General features: G+C 38.2%; 1 protein-coding gene across 5 annotated transcripts in view; it reads right to left on the bottom strand.

Annotated features, from left to right (window-relative positions):
- plxna4 (plexin A4) overlaps window positions 1-23,229 on the bottom strand; it is a 314,198-nt gene that overhangs the window by 269,888 nt on the left and 21,081 nt on the right. For 4 of the 5 annotated variants that reach the window (XM_034313188.2, XM_053241746.1, XM_053241745.1 and 1 more), the window contains exon 2: window positions 13,486-14,790. In XM_034313188.2, the coding sequence (XP_034169079.2) occupies window positions 13,486-14,700 (1,215 nt within the window). In that variant the 5' untranslated portion in view covers window positions 14,701-14,790. Of the gene's footprint in view, window positions 1-13,485; window positions 14,791-14,923; window positions 15,054-23,229 lie in introns of those variants that run through there. The other variant, XM_034313187.2, reaches the window with a different exon arrangement.

The following is a 23,229-nucleotide window of genomic DNA, read 5'->3' as shown; positions in this document are numbered from 1 at the left end:
TGCCGCTCTAGCTTTCGTCTTCAGAGTACAAAGTGACAGAATGAACCTGTGTAGTCTCTCTGTGGTGTAGGACATTAAAAAAAAAAAAAAAGGAAAAAATTCCACATGCGCAAGGAGAGTTGTCATAGTGGTTTTCCAACCTAATTTCAACCGAATCCCGAGTGTAGCATATGTGAGATCAACACAAATGAGAACTTTGGCATTTAACTGTACATAGAAAATAACAGAAAATCTGCTTCTTTAAAAATCTGCTTATAATTAAGTCGAAGGGCAGTTGTTGCATCATTAGTAAACGTTTACAAAAAAAAAAACACATTTATGTAAACTCCTTCCTAAATTTTTCAATTGAACGCTTTTGTAAATTTAGCATTATTCTGTAGAATTTGTCATGTCTGTTACGAGAATACTCTTATGTGCTGTAAAAGTGCATTAGATAAGATTAGACTTCTGATTTTTTCCAAGATTAGGTCTCGAATGGTTAGGTGGGTTTGATATTTGAATGAGTCCTGCCCATATTCACAAAGCTCCGCCCCCAGGATCTACGGTGGCACGTAGAGTGTCTGTAAAATGACTGACAAGAGGTGCGTCCAAACACAAACAAGCTTTCCGGACTGGAAGGCGGTTTTCCAAACAGGTTTTATAGTAAAAGTGTATTAAGTTGCTGAGAAAGTGTATTAAGCTTTTTTTTTTAATCATGTTCTACATATTCACCATTTATCTTACAAGTAAGAAATAAAAATTGACTATTGCACCTTAAAGTAAAGAATAAAACACTGAGTATTTACATAGGAAAATAATCAACGACGATGTGATGTGGCCCGATGTGAAGCAGAGTTACTGATACCACCCTGAAATTGATTATTTTCCAATAATAGCATGTTTTATTCCTCTTATAGCAATTTCCCAACAATTACAATTTTAAATTTATTATTGAACACCACTTCCTGCTTTTTTTATCAGTTTATAGTTACATTTAATTCTGTGAAATGTCTGCAAGACAAGTTAGTTCCTGTTATCGCTTACGTTATAGCAGCTGTAAACAGTCATTTATTGACATAAATACGCAGATCGTTACGTTAATGAGAAACCACAAAAAGCGCAAACTCATCTGTCTTGAAGACTTTCACGTGGTGGAAAACTGACTGACTGTTACAAAGCACTGATCCTGGAGACTCCTTTCATTAATGTTAAATAAATATCTGTCCACAGAAAACTTCACCAGATCAACGATTACACATTTTTGTGTAAGTTGTTACTATAAAAACGATAATATATTAAAGCTAGAGTGCATTAATATAAACCCATGATTTGCGGCTGCACTATTGCGAGCTGCTGTCCAAAACATCTATCAACACCTTCTGACCAATCAGATTTGAGAATTATAAAATGCTCATAACTTTTGAAGTGCCCGAAAACCATCCTTCTATTGTAACTGAACTTAACCTTTATTTCCTCAGTTTGAAAATGATAATTTCTGCTAATCGCCCGTATGCCACAGATGCGTAGGATAAAGATTAGACTGCAAATGCTGGAGTATTCCTTTAATGATACTATCTCTCCTTCATTAGCATTGCTAGCACTTTTAGGCGGGTCATTCCTTCAAAATACATTAAAAACTTTCTCTCCTGAATCAATCAAAGCTGATTTAAAACAGCCAAACAGATCAACTGTGAAATATCTATAAGCACACACGAACTGCCTAAAGACTACGCCATGCAAGCAACGTGGGACTGATCCAACGACGTACATCACTAAGACGTCTGAAACAGCCTCTCAGAAATCCATTCCCAACAATCGTATAATTACCCTTTCAAATTCGCTCCCTTTTTCATGCTCAAGTAATATCTCACGCAGAGACTGTTGTTAGCAACAAAGACATTGCTTCCCACAAGTCTCTTCTCCGTGTTCGACGTAATTATATCAACACTCAATTACCACGCAACACAAGCCCTCGTGAGCCTCAAGAAGAGCTGAATGCGCTGATGATTGCTTCTCAGACGGCATAAATAAATAAAAGCCCAGAAGCTCAGAGAGGGTCCGGACGGCGGATGATGGGATGAAGGGATGAAAGGATCGCGTCTTTTATTTGTTTCACTCTGCGTCTGCAGTCTGTTCTGCTCGCTGATCCGTACTGGCCTCCATCAGGCTGGCATGACTGATAGAGCGCAGGCTCGAGACGGGATCTCCATACTGACGACTGCATCTGCTGTTTGAGCGAGACAAAGCGAGCACTACATTACACTCGCATACCATTAGATTCCCGGGAATATGGTTCTGTCTTTCCTCTGGAATGTCTTGCTGTTGGTATACCGGTATGATGATATATCATCATCAATACATATCGTGAAAAATCCTTTTCATTATTATTACTTTTATTTTTTTAGAATTACAAACTGACAGGAAGCATCTGATTTTGATGTTAAAATTTTAACTTTTTTTTTTTTTAACAGATTTTTACCATTTTGTCTCCTTTTCAGTGTTAAATATTCATGTTTATTTTTATAAATAAAAATGTTATTTTTAAAATACATATAGAATATAATTTTTTTTTAATTGACTTTTACAGACATTAAATGACATATCATCAATCTTTTTTTTTTTGTAGTGCCAAACTACTGTATTGCCGGGAATTTTTTTTTGCAAACCTGTACATCTTAATACATATTGTGTCTCATAGAAATGTCTTTGAGAATCGTGATGTGATATTTTGGCCATATCGCCCATCCCTAGCTGTTATTCTTCCTGTCATCTAATTACAAGCTCTACTCCTTGCACCAAATCTGATGTAGAACATTAAAATTCCTTCCAGTTCATTTCCACCTGCTTCTTTTCTTCCCTTTCTGCCATCTCCTGCCCTGCTGCCTTAAAGCAAAAGAGCTATCTCCAGTTGAGCCCCAAAGGCAAGACTTCCGAGGCCTCTGGATGAAACAAAATGAGGACTAACGCACGCTCGAGAGCCTGAAGAGGTCTGAGGGATGAGTCATGAGCCGTATCCTGCCTCATGACATTTTCCTGTGAACTCCTCAAGGAAGAAAAGAGAAGCTCTTCTCTAAGAAGACGTCTATCTCGTCGTACCACATGTTGTGTCAAGGCTGAATTAGCGCTGCCAGATATGATGGTGGCCTTTACCAGGCAAGTGAGAAGATAAATGTATATGTGGAGGAGTTCAGTGGACCAGCCATGGAGCATCATCAAGCTCCTGAACTTTTTAAGAAGGGTATACTACTGTAGGTGGAGAGGTAAGAGGTTAAGGCTCACTGTAACATCATCACCATGACTTGGGTCTTGATATAATATGAGAGGATGTGACGGGATGCTTTATCTCTGGTGAGAAAAAATACAAATGTCATAGTAGCAAGTTCGAATCTCAACAATTCTACAGCTATCCATGGCTGGGAATCCAAGAGAGCATAAGGAGGATGGGAAGGAGGACCAATACTATGGACTGGAAATGTATGGGTTTCACAGCAACGAGGGTGGATACTTCTACAATCACAACTTAAATTTTTTCATTTGTCAATTATTTTGTTAACTATTTATTTTGTGTAGATTCATGCCATACAGTATAATCCTGATTAAGTCCATTGCAGTTCCAGGTTGTATCACTACAAAATGTGTAGAAGTTCAGTGGGGGCAAATGTATATATTTTAAAAAAAATCAGATGAAAACCTTGTAGCATTGTACTTGTAGCATTTCTATGCTTGTTTTTTTTGTTTGTAAGTTCCACATATATTTCCATAATTGTGTACTTGCATGCTTGTTTTTTCCTTCGCATGGAGCACTGTCATAATCGTCCAAGTCATCAGACTGCACATTTACAATGATTGAACCTGAAGACGTAATGGTGCTCCAAGACACTGGTGCATATGTGGCGCGAATGCACGCAATCAAATTAGAGCTAATTACACTTTGATGTTTCCAGAGAACAAGGGAAATAAAGATGTCTGAAAATGAAAACCAACAGGGAGAATTCACAATACCCACAGGAGCACATTAGCTTTTCACCGAGACGTGTAAAGTGACTGTTGACTGACTGATGATAAGCACACAATGATTTTCGAGATGATTTATGACCTTTGCTTCCGTAATTACATACAGCCACATAAGTAATGAGCTCAATAAATCCAGAGAGAGACTTCAACATCAACAACCAGAGTTGTGGGCGGATCTTCGGGCGCGAAAGTCAATTGTAATTCTTCGAATTCTTTACTGCAAAGGTTCAAAGTCAAGGCTAAAGATGTGGACTTGGATTTATGAATTATTTATCTATTTGTGCAGATACAGGATCAGCTATTGCTTGTCCATGTAAAACAATTTACCGAGCAAAATGACAAGACATTTCATTACTCAGCTTGAATTTGGACGCTTTGAGCACCAAATAAACAGCTGAAGAGAATTTTTAGCCTCGTCCTAGCTACCAAGGGATAGGTTATTCAGTAAACATCAGTGTGAACTCTATGAATATATATAATTATATGTTTTGAAATTGTGTTACAATCATATTTCCCAGCTAACAAAGAACATGATTCAAACCTTTAGTAAGTATTCAAACACGAAGGTTAAATTGTAATGTTCCAAAAATAACATTTCTGCAATGTTTTAAACACATCTACGCAGATAATGGTTTGCGTCACAATGTTATTCACAGTTAAAAAAGAAAATAACATAACATTATGAAAACATCACTGTTAATGTGCTACAACTAAAAAAAAAAATTATATAATTTACTGCCACCATTTCGAAAAATATACCTACCAAACAGGAAGCCATTTCTCCAGAGGTAAGCAAGGCCAAAACACTCAACCAAACCCAATACTAACTCCACAAACCCAGACAAAAATACAGATAAAGTGTTCCGTAACTAAAAATGTTGCAGCAATGTTGTAGAAACGTTTCTATTATAATTAAGCAACATTTGACCCAAAAGTTGCTAGAACTGTAACATTCAGAAAATGTTCTGCTAACATACAATAAATTGTTAGTTGAGTTGGTCTATTGTTCGTCTTATTGCATCAAATACATATGGTTATATAAATAAAATAAAAAATATAATATGAAATATATATGTATTGTAAACATTTTATCTGAACAGGATAAATTTCTTTGAATTTTCTAAGGACCCCAAAAAAAGCCTCTTTATGACTTAGCTACATGTATTTTGGGATAGCTACATGTTTTTACAGCTCGAAGAACGTTTTCCATTGTTAATCATTAACAAAAGAAGGCATAGGAATGGGAAAAAGCTTATAATCTATAAATGTCACGTGATCGGCATATTATGTTTAAAAATTCCTAACATTCTTAACACCCAAACAGATTAAACGTTGCTAGAACTGTAGCTAGAACCGTCAGAAATCATTCTGCTAACCTACAACTGTTAGTTACGTTGGTCTTATGTATTGTAAACATACAAGACAACGTTGTTTGGATTTTCTGAGGACGATGGACAAGGTTGTTTACAAGACCGTAAAAACAGATTTCATCTCCAACTTATGAGGACGTCATGTTGTTTTCACGGCTTGAAGAATGTCATCCATCGGTGATCATTGAGAAAAGCAAGCAGAGGAATGGAGAAAAGGGTAATTATCTAGAAAGATTACATGGTCTGCATGAGGTATGGTGTTTTTTATCTTTGAACGGCACACAATTAAATCATTATGAGATGTAATAAAGGCTGATTTTAAACACAGTATTACTACACTATAGAAACATCCAAGACTGTGCAGGAATTCACCAGGGAAATAAATAGGACATCAGCGAAAGGAAAGCTGCGTGTTTACGCAACTGCAGGAAAAGAAGAGAGAGGAAATAAGAGTGAACTGCTGCATTCCCCTGATTTCTACCTCACAATTTTTCCTCTCTTGCCTCTTGTTCTTTTTCTGCTGACACAAGGAACACAGGCAGCAAGTGCTTTTTTTCAATAGGTCAAATGTCCTCTCAATATGATCTATGGATCCAGCCAGACTATTGCTGTTGAGCATCGCATTGTGCACTTGAGTTGCCTGCTTTCAAAAGCACTCCACGAAGATTCTCCTCTCAATGCCAAACCCGTTTACAGCACTCGCCGGGCTGCACAAGGTTTAACATCACATCTAATCACAGCCAGCAAACTTCTACAGCTTCAGAATCCATCTAAAAGCTATAACTATCTTAATAATCACCACTTAATGAACTATTTATGGAAATTAAGGCTCTTGATAAACATGCAGATATATGCAGGATACTAGAGACTCCCACTTCACAAACAATGGACCTCATTTATCAGATTGGATGCGGATGAATTTATTTGTAAATCGTTCACAAGAGTAAATGTGGTGTTCAAGAAAATCCAGTTTTGTATCCTATGTTATATAACTGGTGAGGAGTTACTGCGATTTTATATACGGATTATGCTGTCAAGTTTATATCGCTTATATATTTCTACTATACATACCAATTTAATAACAATTTTATGAAGCTCTGTCATTTAATATTAATGACGTGAAAGAAAGCAATCCAAAACAAATCCATAAATTACAATAAATAGGACTAGCTGTTCAATTAGGACAAAAGTAATATGCTGTGTTCGAATTAACTTGGAAGTGGGAAGTCGGAACTCGGATTTGTGTCCGAGCTACATATTGGGAAAAAAACATTTTGTTAGCAATAAGCTAGCCAGGTTTGCACTTTCCTGTTCTTGTCTAGTTCAAGCTTTAGTCGAACACAGCATTAGTGTGTGTCTACTGTGGCTGAAGTGATGCAGTGGCTGCACTCAGGAGGCTCTCTTTCACCGTTTAATTGTCATTTTGTCTTTTTCAGCTCTCTGTGAGCTTTGCCTTTTATGGACTTTTGTGGGCGTCACTAAATGCAAATCAGCTATGAATGTGCTTCGCATTTATCACTATACGTACGTGAGTACGAAGAAAATCAGCTCAACTGCTGTAAATCTGGCAGGAATTTATTTTGGTGTGGCCAGTTTTTTTAAATGCAAATGTCAGACAAAGTGCAGGTAAAAATTATTACAGGAAGCCTGGAAACAACAAAGAAGTGCATGAAAGCCGCTTTCAGATCCCTGCCTTGACATTCGCTTTGCCCATGTTTCACTGTTCTTGCCAATCTCAAACCCAGTGGGAGCACAACTTCTCCTACTGTGGCCACTACAATAACATGGGCTACCCTCTGGAAGTGTAAGCGGCTTCCAAAACTATACTGTTTTAGAACAACTACTGGCTATTTTTCTGAAAGGGCTTTGATTATAAATATGAAGCCCAGGCACTTTCCGCTGTATAACACTATCCAGACATGACAAACAAGAAGCGAGACATACCATATCTTTACTGAATACTATTTAAAACCATAATTAAGTGCTCAGTCCATTATAAAGGAGTAGATATATTTCAAAGAGAATGTTCATTTATGGAGTGTAATTATCAACCGAGCAGAACCGTCATGTGCAGTGATGGAGGTGTAAACGGAGTGTGTGACAGACTGACGGAGAGATAACTTCATTACAGCAATCTGTCTGGAAAAAAAATGAACTGAGGTAGGCGGCTAGCTGCTTATTTATGTGAGTACGCTTACACACTGTCTGTCTTTATTCAAGCCTGTGTGTGTCTGTGTCTGTGTGTGTGTGTGTTTGTCTATAACCATACCCTTCTGTACAGCATGGCTGCCCTAAAGAGCAGCAGGGTCGTTGCACTGCACTTTAATTGGTGGAAAAACACATCATGATTACAGAGATGCACAGAGAGAGCCATGGAGAGAGAGAGAGAGAGAGAGAGAAACTGACACACACACACAGAAATAAAGAGAGTTTGCTAGAGAGATAGACAGTAAGAGAGACAGAGAAAGAGAGACAGAAGCATGAAGCGATGGGGGAGAGAGAGTCAGAAAAAGAGAAGTAAAGGGAGAAAGCGAGACAGAAAGAGAGACAGTAAGATGAAGCAATGGGGAGAGAGAGAGAGACAGAGAAAGAGAGAAGTAAAGGGAGAAAGAGAGACAGAAAGAGAGACAGTAAGATGAAGCAATGGGGGGAGAGAGAGAGACAGAGAAAGAGAGACAGAGAAAAAGAGAAGTAAAGGGAGAAAGAGAGACAGAAAGAGAGACAGTAAGATGAAGCAATGGGGGGAGAGAGAGAGACAGAGAAAGAGAGACAGAGAAAAAGAGAAGTAAAGGGAGAAAGAGAGACAGAAAGAGAGACAGTAAGATGAAGCAATGGGGAGAGAGAGAGACAGAGAGACAGAGAAAGAGAGACAGAAACATGAAGTGATGGGGAGAGAGAGACAGAGAAAAAGAGAAGTAAAGGGAGAAAGAGAGACAGAAAGAGAGACAGTAAGATGAAGCAATGGGGAGAGAGAGAGACAGAGAGAAAGAGAAGTGAAGAGAGAGAGAGACACACACACAGAGAGACAGTAAGATGAAGCAATGGGGAGAGGGGGAGAGGGAGAGTGAGAGAGAGAGAGAGAGAGAAACACCCAGAGGACCCCAATAATGTTTTTGCCACACAAATATATAAAATGATCATCATTATCATTGCTGTTCTATTAATGCACACTGAGATTTATTCATAAAGATAAATAAAATAATCCATAGAAATAAGATCATAAATAATTCCAGCTTCCTTAAGGAATGTTTGCTTTTATGCAGAATCCAATAACCGAGAGTTACTGATCTGAACTGATCTGCAGATGTAGTCGTTACAGAGCGGATGAGATAAACGATCACAGTAGTGGAGAGTAACTGAGATGAGTGTACAGGATGAACTCAGGTATTTTGTCTTTGGTGAGAAAGTTTTGCAATAAATATTCATCAGCATGCTACAATGCTTACAATTGTAATTACACCTTCTTCTCTGTATCCTCCAACTCTTCCTTTCCTAGTCCTTTGTCCTTCTTTATTCAAATTTATAAGCTTTTCCATATTCTCATATGTTACATAATATCCATAATGCTAATCATACACAAGGCACATTTTGCTATGGTAACAGATTACACAGTAGCACAGTAAGTTACCTCCAAAACTAACTATAAAACAATATTATCCCTACAAAACTGAGCACTCATTTACTTGAACAAGGGCCTGGCTGCAACTTGGTTGTTATGTAAGGAATCAAACACTTGTAGACTTGCACTTCTGGGAAAATAATCAACCACGGGGTGGTGTGATGAAACAGAGTTACTGTTCTACCTGTGAAGTTGACTATTTTCCAATAAGAGCGTGTGTTTTATTGCTCTTATACCACAGCAATTTACATATCTTACTTTTTATCCATGTATAGTTACATTTAACATTATGGAACAGGTATGAAGCAAGTTAGCTCTTGTTCTCAAGGATTCTGTAGAGGAGGCGGATGCAAGTGCAGATTTCTATTTTAATGAAAAACGAACGATACACACAGTGCAAACTCAGACACCAAAACATGAACTATGGTTTCAAGGCAAAAAGACATACATGGACTAGAGAGCACAACATGAAAAACACCAGTGAAAGACAAAAGCTAGACAATCCCTGCGTCTCTTTACTTGTACTATGCACTAAAAGTATGTAGAAAAAGTATGAAGAAAAAGTACATACTTTTGAGTGTGTAGCAAAAGAGTATGCAATTACTGGGACATACTAAGACATCATGTAAAGGAAGAGAACGTTGTTGCCTGTACACCGTCACTGTAAACACACTCCTCATTGCATTTCAGCGTTTCTTCATTCGTTATTCATTATTATTCCCTTGATTTATTTTCTCCACATTTCAATTACACCTCTCTAAACTGCGTCCTTGAATTCGCTGAAGCAAACTGTCACAAAACTCCTCCTCCATCGCACAAGGAGTTGTGGGCAATATTAGCTAAAAAAGTGTCCACGGATCCACAACTTCCAAAATCTGCCATAAATATTAGACCATCCAAGTACCTCATTTCAACATACTACAATTTGGGACACTCTAATTATAAACTCGGATACTATTTAGTATGGATAGTAGGCAAATTGAGACAGAGCAAATGTGTGCTGTGCAAGACGTGACTTAAATACAAGTGCTCATTAAAGCAAAACATGAATCAGGTGCAAACAGTCATGTGACATGATCCGGTGAAGTCCAGTGGCTGATGGGAATCGTAGTCCTGCGCCGAAGTCAGCATAACCATGACAACATTATAGCACCTATAAACATTTGTTGACTCACCAGCCTCTCTTTATTCTCTCTCTTGACGTTAATAAGACAAGCTTACCGAGAAACCGGAAAGCACAAACTCCCCTGTCTTGAAGGCTTTCCTGTGGTTGAAAACTTGCTGACAAATGCTACAAAACACTGACACTGGAGACTATTTCCAAAAAATGTGAAATAAAGGCCTCCTAAAAGAAAACTTCACCATATCAACATATCAATTATAGTTTTTTCTTACTTAAATAATATTTATTATTAGACTTAAATTATGAGCGTCCACCATGTGAATTTGCTGTTACCATAGAAACTACTGTATAACATAGTAGAAAATTTATCACCACCATCTGACAATCAGATTTTACATATCCTGAGGCAGTTTGTAACTGTCCAAACAGTGTGAGAAACAGCCACCAAACCTTCATTTGTTTTCTGCTTTGTTTTTCTGCTACTTTCATCCGTCGTACTTTGTTTCTCCTCAGTGTACTTCCTATTGGAAACTGTAACCATAAATGATAGCTTAAAATGAAAAAAAGTAAAGCTCCGGCAATATTCAAGTGCAATATTCGTTCGTTTCATTCCTTCATGCATTATTTAGGCCGGTGGCTCATCCGAGACTAACAGGAGCTGCATGTTGTAAAATCATATCCGTGTGATAGCAGTGAAACCCGCAGATCGCAGGATCACTCGCCGTTCTCCCATTCATGTCACTTCTTGCTTTTTATATTGTCACACAACACATTCCCACTGCAGAATCCACTAATAACAAAAACGAACGGTTTTGTTTAGTGGCACTATGCAGCTGAGAAATCACTGTCTTTTCAAAGATGTATGTGTGTGTGTGATAGGAGTATATAAGAAAAGAGCTCAGCATGGATCAGTTAGGCAGTAATGTAATACTTTAATTGACAATATGATTAACATCTTCGACTCCTACTTTCTTAATGAACTATTCATCTTAAAGCATATTATTCAAACTACAGTGAAACTAATTTTTATTTGCTAGCATGAGGAACACTGATCCTTGAATTTTCAAGAATATTCAACAGACCATACAAAATAGTCTTAAACAAATGTTTATATTGAAATATTCCTGTATTTAGCGATCCTGAGGCTAATTTCTTGGGTGGTGCTATATTTCCATTATTCCAGTCAGAGGTTAGCGGTTTTCTGCCACACTGACGTCACAGGAGGACAGTGTCATAGTTACAGTGGTGTTTAACAGGACAAAAAGTGTCAGCGATTTCAAAAATAAGGAATAAGGAATAGGATTCGATTATAGGATTAGCTCCTAAAATAAAAGAGCAACAGCCTCTTTTCTTACTCACCATTGCTTTTCACACAATGTTAAACGTCATATTCATGAAAAATCCAAAGTAGAAGTAGTGGAGACATTACTGCAAATGCTGAACACAAAGTCCCAAAATGCAATGCAGCTGCACAACGCAGTTTCGTTCATCTGGTTAGCGTTCTATGAGATGAGCTTAATAATGGAATCAGCATGAAAGTTGACTCTTTGGAAGCTGATCTGTTTGAGGCAAGAGTACATACGAGGAGATGAAAGAGCGGGACAGACTAAAGGACTAAAGCAGTGCTGCATCACTCTCTTTATGTAGAGATGAAGCGAGAGCTAATTCTGGACATCACTCATTGGGTAAAGCTAGTTATCATGCTAATTAGCTTAATGGTGCATTACTACTGCATTAGTGAATCAAAACGTGCATTTCTACACAATCACTTCATCACAGACTCAATTAGATGCTAGATGATGGTGATATTACATAATATTAATACAAAGAGGGTAGAGAGGGCTGATGGCTGAGTTACAAGATGGCACCCAATGTTAAATCATGATGTGTTTTGCTTGGTGTTTGTGCCTCAAGCTTCTGATATTCCTCTAAAAATGAGATCATTATGTGATCCGTTGCTCTAGCACGGCCCTCGGATCTAATTTGTTTTGGGTCGCCTTCTTCCCACCCCAATCAAACACGTCTGCCAGGCCTTGAGCGGGAAAGCTGGTAGCCATAGTTACAGCAGGCGGAGAAGCAAGCCATTTATCTCCCACCCCTCAGTGACGCCTGCTTTCTAATTTATGCTGCAGTGGCCATACTGCAGCGCGTGCTGAAATGGCACCATTTCTCCACACACCTCCCTCTCGGTCTCACGTCCCACACTTTTCGAGACAGAGCTCTAGCACCCTGTCTCTGATTTATCTGGTGTGTATGTGCTATGTGTGTGTTTAGATCTATGTGTATGTGCATATCTCTGAATGTCTCTCTCTCGGGCTCAGCTCCACGTCCCACAGTTTTCCCAGACAGCACTCTAGCACCATGTCTCTGATTTATCTGGCTGCATATGTGCTGGGAATGCGTTTATGTACGTGTGTGTGTGTGTGTGTGTGTGTGTGTCAGTGTACATAAGCACATAAGGTTTGATGGTTCACCTTCACAACAATCTTTACACTAGCAGAATTATTGCAGAACTCATCACCATCATTGCACTGCTGTTTGGCTAAATTAAACCATGATACTGATTAAACACAGTGATACTGATCCACTGATCCGCTACATTTTTCCTCCCACCCCAAAGGGAAGAGAGACTAACAGGCAGGTGGCACACGTTAAACCTGGCCCAGGCTGTTTACGTGGTAATGAGCGATCCATAACAACAGTAGAAAGTGGAAAGATTAATTCTAGCCGTGGCCGGCATTCAATGAAATGCCATTACAATAATAGATTGACTCTCAGAGGAGGCCAATTTTGCATTTCAGCTTGTATGGCTTCTATCAAATGGGGTAATGGAAAAATTGCATCCTCAAATAAGCACCTTAGATTTTTTTTTTTAAAGGACAGGCACAGAGTTTCACCTTATTTTCTAGCGCGAGCCAGGAAGAAAAATCTAATCAAAAGATTTATTAAATTTCATACAGTTTATATCTGAATCATAGCAAAACACTTAAGTCTACAGAAATATCACAGACACTGTGAAACATTTGCAATACTGCAATAATTGTAAATATTACCAGCTGTCAAACAAATGGACACATATCAGGTTCTCTGTAATCAAATCCTGGATGTGGACAGTTCTGTGTTGAAGGGGGCGCTAAGGGGAAAAGTCAGCATAATCGAACTGAATGCCAGTTAGTTATTTTAATATTTTGGGCTGAAGCACTTATCCAAAAAATGTCTATGGGTTGTATCCATCAGCCAAGCAGTACAAGAATAATCCAACGTAGGTGCCTCAGGAGATACATATAAGTAATGGTGATTAATTCTGACAGAAAACAGTAATTATATGTGTGTACATATTGCCAGAGATAAGGCTGGTAAATGGTACTGTATTGACTTACCGCACTGCTACAGGGAATATCCTTCACTTTGAGCCAGGCCAGATCCAGTGTGCCCTCTCCTTTGTAACAGGACTGCAGCCTATCTTTAATTCTCTCATTGATCTCCTTCAGGGCAAACACGCACAAGGCAGACTCTTGAGACGTTTCCTTTGGCCGCCTCTTCTGGCCTTTGGAGAACACAGCGTAAAGGATGTCATCGTCCGGTCCCACACCCAGTGAGCGAGCCAGGATGGTACCTGCCTTAGACAAGTAGGCAGCCTGGAGAAGGCGATATTCCACACCACCCTTAACACAACCCAGGGGAACCTCTACATATGAGTTGAATGCCGTGTCATCCTTGCAGAGTCGCACCAGTTTGGAAGTGAACACCTGTTCCCGGTTGGCCGAGGATGAACCCGCAGCTGGACCACCGCCCATCTCCGGCTGCAGTGTTAGGAAGTAGACGAAGTTGCCACTGGCAAAGCCATACACGTAATATATGTCAAAATCAGGCACCACGGTAAAGGTGTCTGATGGGATCTTGATCATGGAGGCCACAAACTCATCATGGAAGACGTAGGCGAACATGCCATCCTCCTCTGAATTGCGAGCCAGTTTGCGACTCGAGATGGTCGGGAAGTACTCAGGCCTCCCGTCCACTGCTGTGGCCACAAACAGCTTGTCAGGTGAGGAGTCACCATAAGACACGATGACGCCAAAAACAGAGTCACTCTCATTGACACCTGAGAGGTAATGCTCTTTCTTGTGAAAGGGCTCTCCAAGCTTGAAGAGGTCGTCCAGACGAAGCAGCTTGCAGATACCCTGGTAGAGGCTCCCGCAGGCTAGCAGCCGGTTTGCTCTGTAGTCAATTAATAGCATTTTGTTGACATTGTTGGTGAGCGTCAGTGGCTCGCTGCAGGGCTGCACAATTCGCGGTGGGTAGCAGTTGCGGTTGTCCTCCTCTGGGCCAGTTTGGTGCGACACCAGCACATCTAGCTCTTGTGAGAGCTTATAAATACGGTTCACCACACCAAGGTACACATTCCCATTTCTGTAGTCCACTGCCAAGTGGTTAAAGGTCCATTCTGGGTTCTCAGCATGGAAAGTTCTGTAGTGCTCATCCACTTTGGATGCAATGGAAGGCTGCTGAGGCCTTGAGGTGGAGAGGGGAAGCAAAAAAACAAAGAAGCAGCAAGAAACTAATAAACAGTTCAATTTTCTATGGTGGGAAGCCATTGTCCTGACAGTATGGTGCAGAAATAGGTTTCAAGTCAAGTATTCGCAGCAGATGTTCAGGCTTGTCTTGAGTTTGAGGACATTATGGACCTATAGAAAGAGACAAAAAAATCAGCTCATGAGACACAAGGGTTTCATCACCAGACAGGTTAAACACAAACAAACAAGAATCATAATACAAGACTAGGAGAAAACTACTGTGATTTTCAAGCTGGACAGATACCGTAGCAACAAGGCCTTCACATAAAAAGGGTTAGCATAGTTCAAGGTTACACCTAATACATAAAGCTGAATACATGAAAAGCAAGATAGAAGCAATCTAGGCAAAACAACATCATGATATTACAACTGCTTGCTTGTCCAGGCTAATTAAATAGTCCTTGACTATTGGTGATCATGAGATGCAGGTGTCAGCAATTGGATGAGGCACAGTCTCACTCTTGCAAGTCTGGTACATTTCAATATCAATATCAATAAGTTTGGCCAAGAAACCCCCAATTTAAAAAAAACAGCAATTTAACTTCCTTCTCATATAACCAACCAGCTAATGGCTTCAAACAAAACTATTCCATAAATAATTCTTAAATACAAAAGTGATATTTTTTTTTTTTTGCTTTGAAAAGCTCATGTCGCAGTGTTTAAAATCGGAGCATGGAATTGTGGAGAGCCAATCAGATTGTAATGGTCATGATCCTGAAGCTTGTGGCCAAAGAAAATGTACAAAATGCATCAAACTGTAACAGAGTGTCTGAGGCTAAGACTACGTTCAAGCTGCTGGGGACAGAATATTCTCAACAAGGAGACAAGTGGCAGGAGAGTGGGGGGCGAGAGAGGACAAAGGAGAGCTGACCTCAGAATTCAAACTGTCCAAAGCCACATGACAATTTCCAAATTGCAGAAATAATTAAGTGGGAGTAGTAACAAGGGCACTCAGGGAGCGAACACCGCTGGCATGAATAGATGCCAGTGTCAATGGGGATAATGCAATTGCCCCAGGAGTTATCACTGAAGACGGGCACTGGTTCTCCACATGTGCCCCACCTCACAGCCAGGCCTCTGGACCTCTAATTGATTTTACCCTCTGCAAATGATTTGCACGCCTTGGCGGTTTTCTGTCTTTCCTCCCAATGCCGCAGCTCGCCCAAGTGGCATTGCTAAAAGTAGAGGTGGAGAGAGATATGCAATGTTTATGAGCAGAGGTAAACCGCTGGGCCAATTAGGGGGAAAACGAGAATGAAGAGGGGGGTGAAAGTGAGAGGAAAAACATTTCCTGTTCTCATTTGAGCAATTTATTTATGCATTCCCGAAGTCTGTATTCTAGCTCAGGAAAATTCTCATATGAACATACATACAGTATGTGTAAAATCAAGACTATCTAAGAGCAAGACTTCTGACATCCAGCGATGGAAAGTACCTGAGCGATTGTAATTTCCAAGAGAAAAAAACATACTACGTACTCCTAACATTTTCATTTTGCCCTTTAAAGTACTCATTACAAATTTCGAAAAGCTTTTTCTTTGTTTTCTGTTTTTTTCTCCTTGTAGCGTTACTGATTCATACAGGATGAGGTGTCTCATTTGTGTCCCATATAAAAATGAAATATCAGCCTTTAAAATTCACCATCAAGCTAAAGTAGTATGTTGAGTTAACTTTGTTTTGTAATTTAGCTAGTTAAATTAGCTAGCTTGTTATTGTATGTTTTGTACATTAGTTTCTTAAATACGCTAGCTAGTTAAGATTTGTAAGTTAGCTTGTTAAGTATTCTAGTTAGTTAAATTAATTGCATTAGCTTGCTAAATTTGCTAGTGAGTTAGGTTTTGTTTTTGTTGCTAATGTGCCTTAGCATTCATTTGAACAGGGTTATTAAACATGATCTAAGAGCAAGCCTAGATTTGTCTGAGTTAGCATAATATTCTCCTTATGACTAATTGCTTAGCGAGGATTGGGTATGACGAACTTGTTGTCAGTTTTTTTATCAGTTAAAAAGTATTTACTGTTTATTTTTGTATATTTGAGTATGTGGAAAAAGTACAGTTTCTCAGTACTTTTTCTACCTCAGTTTGCTTCTAATCGTGAATGCTAATATATGCCATTTCTCCACTAACCCACCACCATTATCACATCAGAATGGTCACACAATGCAACCTGAAATCTCTCAAACATCTGAAATACCTGAATGGCCCAGGAGAAAAAAAAAGAAAGACAGAAAAGACGCATGTACAAATAGTAGCTGTTAAGCATGCAGCAGCCAAACGCTAGACTGGCACTTAAGTGCTGGGTGCACAGCAGATAAGAAAATCACAGCTCAGCCACTGTAGTATGCATTTAGACGTTAGGCGACTGGAGGGCAGGCACTACAGTTATGATTAGCCATTGAAACAGAAAGCAGTCGCTCACTGAGTGAGAACAAGAGGCTGGTGTGAATAACAAAAGGGTCAGCACTGGAGGTATTCAGATGCCGAGCCAATCTTACAAGGGCCATGTTATTGTGTACAGGAGCTTGTGGCAGGTGATATACTAGCGTGGGTAATTTCAGTGGTGGGCATGTACTTTACAATGCCAATCACAAATATTACAGCACAATGGATACAGTTTTAAAGGACAAGGAAATAGGAAACGCACTGATGAAGTGAAGGAAGTAATGTGAGAATGGATGTACAAACACATACACGAACACACACATAGAACATTAATGACCCTGAGATTCTCTCATGCCTTGAGAGAGTGCAGCTCTGACCCAAACAACCTAGTTTGTTCATTATCTCCCCATCAGGCAGCTGTGTTTAGCTCCTATTTGTCTTTGCTCGCTGGTTAATTAAATCCAGAATCTCACGCCACCCTGCTCCATCAAACTGCATACTCAAACTGAGTTATACACAAATGCACACACACACACACACACACACACTAGGGATGTTATGGCTAGAAATTTTCATAGTATGATATCCTAGTCTAAAACTATCACAATATAATGGTATTAATCGACCATTTAAACACACACAAGCCGGTGGAGAAAATGAATGGAAATATTTATTATGAAAAATATATATATATATATATATTCTTTCTCTTTGCACATACCAAACCAAAAGTAAACAAAAAGATCACATCTTCAAATTGTTCTTCTTTCCATCAAATCTGTTACCAGGGCTGGGCTATATGACCATATAATATTGATATCGTGATAAATTACTGTATGTCACGATACACTTTTCTGAGATATCACTGGTATAATGATTTTTGTTTAAAAAAATAACATTTATATATATATATATATATATATATATATATATATATATATATATATATATATATAAATATATATTTTTTACATATCTGCAAAGCCCATTTCAGTGTTTCTGTAGGAATTAAATAGGTGTTAAAGTGGGGTGATGATACTTTTCTTAATTTTTACAGTTTTAATGCAGCAGTTTGTTAGCTATCTCTTACACTGTCAGTATTTATCACGTTCTGGTTATAATCTGGCAATGTGCAGTGCTGATTTTCCAAAAATAGATATTTATCTCGTTTAGCTGTAAAGGGGTTAGGATTGACAGCAGAAGAAGCAATGTAACATATTTACAACAGCAGTGGATCACACAGACAAAGGGTTTTCAGTACAGGCACATCTAGAGGTTGCGGTAGTGTGATTTAGGGCGAGTCCAGAGGGAGGAGATTGCGAAATTTTGGTAGGAGTCACAGCCGGACACAAAAGGGACAAGAACCGCTGGACTAAGAAACTCAATTGTGTAAAAAAAAATAATAATAATAATCAAAATAAATTTTTCATTTGCATTTTGAAAAAGTCAGTTCTGAGGTAACCATCTGATCATACACCATGATTAACCATGTCTGTCTACTCAATATTTGAAACACTAAGTCAGTATTGGTGCAAAACCTTCCAGGAATAGGGCTTACATTTGGTTAATCTGCAAGGTCATCCAGATAGCATGTCTGTGTGTGTGTGTGTGTGTGTGTGTGGTTGGAAGTTATGATTGGCTTGTCTTGGGGTAATGGAAGGCCTTGCCAAGATGTCTAGCGACAGAAAATAGAAAGGACCCAAAAAATGAGGAAAGAATGAGAAGAGACATGTGTACATGCAGTTATGTTGAAGCCAAGTAAGCTTCTGGAAAGCTCAATACCCACCCACACACACACACACACACACACACACACACACAGACCATGGACCACATGCTGCGTGCACACATCGAAGGGTGATAATGAATTCATGTTTGGCGTCACACACTCAATTCTCTCACTGTGCATCTTCTGAAAATGTCAGGAAACACACTGTACAGTTCGAGATTAGCCCATGTGTTTTTTGATACAACTCCATTGTCCTTCCAGACAAAAAAAAAAACAAACCCAAACAGCAAACATGGCTTTTGATAAAACTGTGAACGGCTCAATGAGTTACTGCGGCAGGGTATGAAAGAGGACGTGTGGCAGATTGCAGAAGCGAGGGAAGCTGTGAAATAAATATGACAGAGCAAAATGAAAAAAAAAAAAGAGCAGGTTGCAGGTCGAATCTGAGGAATATCGAGAAAATGAGAAATTTAAAAAAAATGTAATGGCTGGTGCGTCTGTTTCCAAAGAAAAAGTCCAATATATATACTGCCATTCAAAGTTTGGGGATGCATAGCTTTTCAAAAAAAAAAAAAAGTAAGAATCATATTTTTCACTTACATAAAACACCAGCCAAGTTTATTTTAACCCTTTCATATATAGAGTCCAGACTTATGGCAGTTTTTTTAAGGAAATATGTTACAAATCACCTCCAAATTACTTAAGACCATTATTAACCTAATATTGGTCATGTTGCTGATGTCTTTTACAAACGATTTTGATGTCTTTTATTTTCTGTGCCTTAGCTTTAAAAAAAATTGAAGATTTTTTTTAAATCTCTAAAATCACCTGCGTCATGCAACAGTCCAAAACTGCTATATACAGATATTGTATATGTCAAGAATATTCCTATATTTTGTTTAAATTTTGGTAAGCAGTATTAAATACTTAAGTCCTGAATGTTAACAATGATTTAAAAACACATGGACTATTAATAATCACTGTGGTTACTAAAAACTGAAATAATTCTCTTTGGGTTTGATGGGTTAAAAACAATGAACACTCATCATAAATACTCCTTAATCTGCTGCACACACTTTCTTCAGTCGTTTTTTTTTTTTTCAGAAGTTAATTTGGCAGATGCTTTGATCCAAAGCGATTTAAGTTTCAGCTGAGCAGTTGAGGGTTAAGGGTCTTGCTCCAGGGCCCAGTAGTGGTTTTCTCTCAGAACTGGGATTTAAACCAATCACTCAGAACCTTAACCACTGAGCAACCGCATTACTCAGAGGTGCTCGGCTTTCTTGCAGGACTTTCCAGAGGTTCGTGAGGTTTGTGAACTTTTCGATCCAACTCCCCACTGGAGCAGTTCAGGTGACTGGACCGGCTGTTTAATTACAAACAGTACTGCAGTGTACATCGGTGTGTTTGGGGTGATTAAATAAAACTAGAAAGATAAAATGTAGCCAAATACTTGATGGTGCATATTAACGATTAATTGAAATGACGATTAACTGTCGTTAAGAATTTAGTCGACAATGTTATAAAATGTAACAGCTTTCAGTCTTCTATTAAGCTAATTTAAACCTAAATTCTTTAAATCTTTGCTAAAGTTGTCACGATTTTAAATTCTACACAATGATAATGTAATTATTGAGCACACAAAGAAACGATAAAATTAGTTTTTTTTCAGTTCCTGGTCTTACTGTAAACAGTTTATGCATGTTATATGTGCACACAAACATGATTATTTTCTTTCTCTCTTTTTTTAAATGTACATCTGTAGACTTGCTCTGTGAGATTTTTCTTTTCAAGGCCTTGCTGATATTCTAGTTTCAGTTACCAAATTGTACAAAACGTACAAATTAGCATGTTGCTTGAAGGCGGCACAGTAGTCTTCGGCCTCTGATCTGATCCTGGGCTTGATCCCGACTTTCCCACGTTCTCACTGTGTGTGTTTCCTCTGGGTTCTCCAGTTTCCTCCCACCTCGCAAAAACATGCCAGGAGGTTGACTGGCTATACAAAATTGCTCGTAGGTGTATGAATGTGTGTGTGCATGGTGCTCCGATCCAGGATGTGTTCCCAGCTCAAGCTCCAGATCCACCACCACCCTGGATAAAACCATTACTCAATAAAGGTATATTTAAGTGAAAAAATATGTATTTTATATTTTCTATGCAATAGACCATATGTATTGACTTGTCTTTGTCAATGATTAATCGAAAACTGTTAACTTTAGTAATAATCAATCAAGAAAATTCCATAAATATTTGCAAGTATATAATGTGCATATACTATACAGTGGCATGCAAGTCCTCACAATGGTGCAACATCTTGCACTTGCGGCACTACTACAATTTAAATTCACTAGAAAGTTTTACTCCTCTCAAGCTATTCCACTCACAGCGAAGCGTGTTCGGATAAACCACAGCGTGGTGTTCACGGTGTAACGTCTGTGCTCGGCAGGTTTAATTGTGCAATGCCTTGAAAACTGCAGCTCTCAATGCGTGAAGGAAACTAAGACAGATTTCGAACAGGCTTATTCAGGGTAAATAAAAACTTCTTCAAATCAATGAGCCTTCTCTAATCCACTCTCCCAGCACAGCACAGCATGAAGACAACAAAACCGTACTCAGTGACGAGAAACAAGCATGATAAGGGTACCTGATTATAAAACTTGGTGGATACTGTTATGCTGTTATGCTGATGATATACATTATATAGTCTATAACATATTCACAAACATGGAAAAGTGCATATATAATGTTTAAGACTATGACAAGTGTTTCTAGACTATACTATAGACTGTAGAGTGTATTACATCAACTCATATTATAGTCTATATGCCCTTAATATCTATTTATAGAGGTTTTTTTTAAGAAGAAGAAAATTCTTAACAACATCTTGAGCCTTTTTTTAGTTTCCACAGAGATTTTCTTATCCATCTTTTGTCCTATTCCTTTATTTTGGAAAGTTATTTAAGTTTTTATATTTACAGTTTTACAGTTCACTTTTAGTTTCAGCACAAACATGACAAATTTATTTTAAAAAAAAATTAAAACTTCAATTAAAGTAAATCTGATTATTGATTGTTTTAGAATGTGTACCTTAAGGAGTTTCTCATTTTCTTTTATTTTGGAATTATTATTATTATTATTATTATTATTATTATTATTATTATTATTATTAAGTGTTTTTTGTTTGTTTGTTTGTTTAGACTTTGCTCATTTATTTTAGTATAAAAAGGACAAAATAAAATACATTTCTTTGTTGATGATTTTGTAATGTTTATAGCTTAAGGAGTTTCCCATTGTATAGAAAGTACACATTATAAAACAATCAATAAATAAATTGATGTTAAACTTAAACAATTTTTATATAGTTTAATAAAGTTATTAAAGTTTTTATATCTTTTTTTAAAAAATGAGAAAAGAAATTACAATAAAATTCATTTCTTTGTTGACTGATTTATGATGTTTACTACTTTTCTATGTAACAGTTTCTATACCATAATAATTTCTACACTGAACCTGTTAGTCTTTACAAGACTTATGACACTCATTCACAGCACTAATGCATGGTATAAATTTTTTATTGTACAGTTTACAGACAGCTCCAGAATTATTGGCACCCTTCATATCCCTCTTATAAAACCTTTCACATAAGCTGAACTGCCTAAGAATGCACAAACATCAATCTGATTACGGTAGTGAAGTGATTTGGGGAAATATTTATAAATCTAAGGAGTGCAGGACATTTTCCTCCCCGTGGGAGGCTCTTATGACTTCAGTAAACAGTTTATATAGCATCCGAGGTATCTTTCCATTCAGGACCGATGTAAATACAGCTGCCATGCTCCTAGTTAGAAGGGGAAAGGAGTGGCTGTTGAAGACCACACATGGTAATATACAACTAAATAACTATATACTGTATAATCAGGGGTTCACCTGGGACGAAATGGCAAGCGGGAAGCAGAGCTGAGCTCCAGTACTTTGATGGAAATGTAAATTATATCATCGGTGATAATACACTTGTATACAGCTTTATAGAGAAATGCTTTCATTTCAAAACTGTATAATTCAATCAAAGCAATTAGAGAACCCCGGTGTATATAGTTTTGATCATTTTAGCTGTGTCCTTCAAACTTGGCAACAAGGAATACTAAAATCTCTGGCCACCCGATTGTAGTTAAAGTTACAGTGTGTAGTATTTTTGTGGTTAAAAATGAAATTTCATTATTGAGTCAGAGTATGAGTCATGAGTCATCCTGACAGTCCTGTAATAGTAACTCACAGTCTGAGCAGTGTCAGCATGTTATACAGCAGCACAGATACATCCTACATCATCACGCTCGAAAGAAATACGGCCAAGACAGTCTCCAAAATCTGTGGAAGCGCTCCCAAATATCTGGAACACAGGCCTGATAGTAAATAGCTAGTCTAGTTTGCTATAAAAAAAGGAGA

This window comes from Pangasianodon hypophthalmus, chromosome 18, assembly GCF_027358585.1.
Source record: "Pangasianodon hypophthalmus isolate fPanHyp1 chromosome 18, fPanHyp1.pri, whole genome shotgun sequence".
Taxonomy (NCBI): Eukaryota; Metazoa; Chordata; class Actinopteri; order Siluriformes; family Pangasiidae; genus Pangasianodon; species Pangasianodon hypophthalmus.
Note: the sequence above shows the minus strand (reverse complement) of the source record. Positions and strands in the feature narration are given on the sequence as shown.